The sequence below is a fragment of the Opisthorchis viverrini genome, assembly GCF_000715545.1.
Source record: "Opisthorchis viverrini unplaced genomic scaffold opera_v5_656, whole genome shotgun sequence".
In the NCBI taxonomy this organism is placed as follows: Eukaryota; Metazoa; Platyhelminthes; class Trematoda; order Opisthorchiida; family Opisthorchiidae; genus Opisthorchis; species Opisthorchis viverrini.
The window spans coordinates 14980-20367 of record NW_008752302.1 but is presented as its reverse complement, the minus strand read 5'-3'; the positions used below and the strand labels follow the sequence as shown (position 1 = coordinate 20367).

General features: G+C 45.5%; 1 protein-coding gene across 1 annotated transcript in view; it reads right to left on the bottom strand.

Annotated features, from left to right (window-relative positions):
* T265_15600 (hypothetical protein) overlaps positions 1-1613 on the bottom strand; it is a gene marked incomplete at both ends in the record, with an annotated part of 92488 nt that extends 90875 nt beyond the window's left edge. Inside the window, one exon of the mRNA XM_009178722.1 lies at positions 1311-1613. Within this exon, the coding sequence (XP_009176986.1) occupies positions 1311-1611 (301 nt within the window). The remainder of the gene's footprint in view (positions 1-1310) is intronic.
* Positions 1614-5388: the final 3775 nt, after the last annotated feature.

Genomic DNA, 5388 nt, shown 5'->3' with positions numbered 1-5388 from the left:
TAGGGCTTTTAATACAATTATATATATATATATATAACTAGACGAACCTTATGGTTGTACGGCAGTGAAGCATCAGTGCCAACACTGATGTTGCTGTCGTTGATGATGATGATGATGATGATGATGACAGTTATTCTGTCAATGCTACTGAGCGGTAGGTGTGTGGGGTAAATTTGTCAGATAAGTGACAATCAAATGATCCAGTAATGGTTGCTGGGTGGGAAGAGATATCAGTAGACAAATGGCTCTGCCAGATGACGATAGTTCCTCGTTGCCCGGGTCGACGAAGAGGTTCCAGTTGAATTAGCTTATCCTGAGCCTTTCGCCAAGGAGCGTGATCTACAAGGCACCAGGAGGAAGAGGGGTTTTGTTCGAGGGCCGTGGCCTGCCTAAACTGACTTGCAAATCAACGAGCAGTAGGGGGTTCTCGATTGATCCATTCCAGAGCAGAAGACTTTAAAGTCTTATCTTCTGGGTTTCAGGAGACTGGCCTAACGCAAGGATGCGAATAGGGCAAAAATGCCACACTCCGGATGCGGGTACGCAGCGCAGATGCGTTTGCGGCAGCATTGGTTTCATAGCAAGTTCTGCTCTTTGGCTATATTGGATAGTTCACCGGCGGTTACACTCAGCCGTTTGGCAACCGGAGTGCGCGGTTTTAAGAGACGTTTTTTTCTCAGGAGAAAACAGTAACGTATGTACTACTCGCTTAAGGGAAACACCTTACTATCTTCGCACTTTTATCGCAAAGGCACTGCTACTTTACCCTCTTATCGACCCGTAATACGATTACATGCTCGTGTTACATGGTTTAGTTTCTGTCAGTCTGCCTGTCCGATTTTGGTCTTTCTGTAGCGGTTGCGCCTAGGGACTCTAAGCGTCAGTAAGCGTAGCCCGCGGCATCATTGTACACAAAGCCACCACGCAAATGTGGCAGCTTTGGTGGAAGTTATTGCCTGGATTGTTGGTCTTCCGACTACGAATCACGGAGGGCTAAAGGTAAGGACGTACACCTCCATGTGACAGCGCTTCTCACGTAACAATTTGTAACCCCATGAAAGAGTTTGCTCCAGTTAGCGCTAAGCTGCAGACTAACCCTTTTAGATCCATATCCTCCACTCTCCTATTTTCCAACTCGTTCTCCAATTGCAAACTATTTAGAGGTAGAGTCACACTCAAATCTCTGTTTCCATGTTCCAGGCGGAGCGTGGCAAACCTAGTAATTGGCAACCACAAACCACTCGTACTGTAATCACACAACGTAGTTAATTTTAACGGTTCGCTGAACGCATTGGCACTGCTTAAAATACCTTTTAAACCGTCACTGGAGGACTCTGTCGAAATAGAGCTTGATAAACTGCCCTCCCGTCGCCGATTTGGTAGAGCCGTCACAGCTTTCGCGTCCGATAGAAAAGTTCTTGGAGCCAATGTAAGATGGGATAGACAATACCTGTTTTGCTCTTCAAGCTTGGCCAATAATTCCTGCTCCTCTTTCCCTGAAGAATTCATTTCAAACAGCCCAGGGAAACCACCAGCTCCAGAAGCGCGCGGACCATCCCGCGGACGTATCTGAGCTCGAGGCAGAAAGAACCTTGGGGCGACCTTGAGCTGACCTACACGGTTTCACGGACGCACGGATTGACAAGCAGGATCGAGCCTAAGTTTCCCGGGTCGGTTTTGCTCTTGTCGGTCAGTGGCTGTCGTTCACCTGAAAGACACAAGTGAAAAAGGGTGTAGCACTGCTCTTTATGCTCTCAGTGCGGGGCAGTATGCTTGCAAGCGCGAGGATCCGCATAAATAAATGTCTAAAAGTGCTTTGAACTGGGTTCTAGGGGCGTGAACAACCGTCGGAGGAAGGTAATTCCACGCAGCTAGTACCCGAAATGAGAAAAAAATTTGTCCCATGAATGTGCGTGCCCTGAGCTTGAAAATTTTCTTACTACGTCCCCGCCATGCGTTTGCTGGGTCAAGGGTAAAAACCTGTTTGCCAAGCTTTGTTCAAACAGGACATAAGTGAGAATTAGGTCCCCTCAGAGACGACGGTACTCCAGGGGAAGAGATCAAGCATCCCGAGGCGCGTTTCGTAGTCCACGGATTTGAGGCCGACAACCATTCTCATAGCGGCTCGCTGGACACGCTCAATGAGGGTGACGTCTTTCATGCGTCCTGGGTGGACAACTTGGTTGGCGTATTCCAGAAGCGTTCTGACGTAGGCCTCATAGAATATTTGGAATTCCATGCGTGTAATACGGGAGAAGGTGCGTCGGATCATCCGCTACAGGTAGGATACCAGGACTTCACTTCACATCCAAGTTTGTTCTCATGGATCCAGTGGATCCTTGCCTGCCGCATCAGTACATCAATCAGTGTGAACTTTGAGTGTTACATGCTTGTTCATATGAGGCTGAGTATCATCTGTTAGGTGCCAGTGAACAAGTGCGATCACGCGGTTGATCGGGATACTCACTCCAATTCACACATGGATATGAAGGTCGGAGGCATTTGGCGATGCTTCTCAGTCCGATTTTCCTATTGTCATTCAGGTGCTTATTTTCATTTAAAAGTCACAAGCCTTGAAAGGCTCTAACAAAGCTATTCGCATTCTCTGGATTTGATAGTATGCTTGCAGCGGCTAGGACTCACGTGAACCCGGTGTGAAACACGTTATAGACACAGCGTGAATAGTTGGCAACGGGCGGTTCTTCCGAGCCCAAACTACTCGCAATGAAAAAAGTTGTCTAACGAGAGTGCGCTTTATTACTAGAAAACTTTCTATGAAATTCTTGGCGTCGACTCAGTAGGGTCAATGGCGGAAATCCGTTTACAAGCTGTGGTTAATTTGCATTTACCGCATTTTAGAGCGCATTGGGACATCTGGAGGCCGGCGGATATGAACAAATTTTTGTTCATGTGGAGGAAGAAGATCCAGTTAGAAAGGTGAGCGACGGATTTTTGTGGGGGTTCCATTATCATCCGAAGTACCCGGGAGATAATTTGCCAACCCAATTCACTTGCCATCCACAGTTATTGCGGACGAAATAGTGCTAGCCCGCTTCTTGCACAAAAGTTTACACATGAGATTGTTAAATTCTTCATCTGCAGCAAATATCCAGAGGTGTCCAAAATGACTACAGGACGTGCGACCCGCATGTCATCAAGGTGATGGCTTGTGATGCATGTGGTCGGTTTTGCGCAAACTGATTTGGGCCAAGACCATACATTGTTTCCCTAAGTTTACTAAATTAAATTGGCCAGTTCATGGTCCGGTGAACTAAGAAGTAACTCGCTATTTCCTCTTCGGGTCATAGTGGCTCCAAAGGTTCCAAAATTCCGATTCGAATAATCTTCCGGTATTCACAGGAAACTTTGGGGCTTTGTTACTACTGATTGTTTCCAATAGTCGGCTGCGCCATTGAGTCACGCGCAAAACCTAAAAGGTTAAGTTATTCAAGTGGATATTTATAGGCAAACTCAGTACTATGAATGCAATAATAGGATAATAAAGTTAAATATTACCGTGGGACTTAACCAGCCTAGGAACCGCTGGTTCTCAACCGTATCCCAAAGTCCACAACGATTTGAGGCAAGATGGCTACAGGATAGTGAAACCCATGTACTAATTTAAACATGTGCGCTGACAAAGCCAGAGAGCTTCTTACGTTTAGATTAGAAAAAGGTTGTATACGCGCAAAAATGAAACAAATATGAGGAAGCGTGTTGCATACAATGAGTACTGGTAAAAAGAGTCAACAGAGAGTTATTGAGTTGCTCCTCTGGAAGAGGGCTGTACTGTAACACTCAGTCAGTGCAGTTTAGGTCTCTCAAAAAACAAATGATCAAGAAAAGCCCAAGGTGAGTCAATGAGGAGCAGTTAACTGAAGTCCAACCGATCGTGCCGAATGCGGTGTGCGAGAACAATAGAAGCGAGCCTGCATCGGGTCTGCTGAAACACAAATCGGTGGGATTACATTTTAAATTTGGGTAGCTCAACCGAGGAAATTATATTATCGAAATACATTAGAAAATGATAGCATCAACTCTTTGAAGCATTTGAAAATCAGTGCCTACACATGCCTGAGAGGTGTGCAATAAATGTGAACACCAGGCATCATTAGGCTTTGACTTAGATGGTGGGGAGAAGGAAAGTGCACAACCGAGGTCATTGGGCGCTCCAAAAATCTCACCCGATCTAAAATGATACCAAAGCATATTTTCAAAGCCCCCTAGGAAAAGTCTACAGCTTTTCACCAAACCTGGCTGCAAGCTTGGAAGGGGTACATGCTCTCCACCTCTTATAACAGTTGTTCCTATACCAATGACTGTGTGCGCGAACCTCACTCGTCTAAGGACAAAGAATAAGCTTGTGGGCAGAGATAGATCGGGGGCTCCGTGCATGTATAAAACCCAATCACTCAATCACTTTTACGCGTGAAGATTGCCGCTTTAAATCATGGCAAGATTTTAAATTCAAAAACAGTGGTGCTTTTAGCAGTCTTCTAAACAGGTTAGATGAGCTGTACGTTGTGGTTCCGATGCAGATCTGTCCGTTCCTTCCGAGAACTGGCGCATATATCAACCGAAGAAAAGTTAACGAACAAAATTCCTTAATTCACGTGCGATGATATTAATAATGAGCGAAGTTATTATGGCCTTGTGACCTGAGCCAGGAAGGGGCTCGCTGTAATCTAACAATTGTAGCTAAAAATTGCAGCTAATGGAATAGTTCCGGATCACCAGGGCTGGCCTACAAGTGTTATTGCCAATTAAAAGCTCATTGCTCAAACAATCAGCGGTATTCAGATGTGGTTTTGTCCAACATTACCCATCATGAAACTATTTGAGGGGGCACTAACTAGTTTGCTCTGCACTGGTTGTCGGCTACCTTCAGGTAACAATGGCCATACGGCGATGCGCTTCCATTCTCAGCCCCTCCATAGCAATGGAGCGTGGGGTTAGAAATATCAAAGCCCGTCTGCACCAAGGAGGCCCCAGTTTCCACTGCCGCAATTACTCATTAGAAGACGATCGTGATTGTGTTATTGGAGGCTTTTTGGTAACATTATGTCAGTTACAGATATATTTGCTCCACCACATGACTACGGAAGAAACTGAACTAAAGCAAGATTAGGAGTTCTTCTTTGGACAGTCAGGCAACACACTACTGAAAGAAAAATCCACAAACGCTTGAAAGGATGCGGCTATTTCACCAGATACGAGCATTCTCAAAATAAACCGGTTCTCCGGAATAAAAATGCTCGAATTAATAACCAAGTTCTGATTGCCCATGGACAAGCAACCAAGCTCAAAACTACTGTAGACATGCTCCATCCATAACAGCGTCCAGAAAGCTCATGATAGAACGAATGTGGACAGAAAATATATCACGAA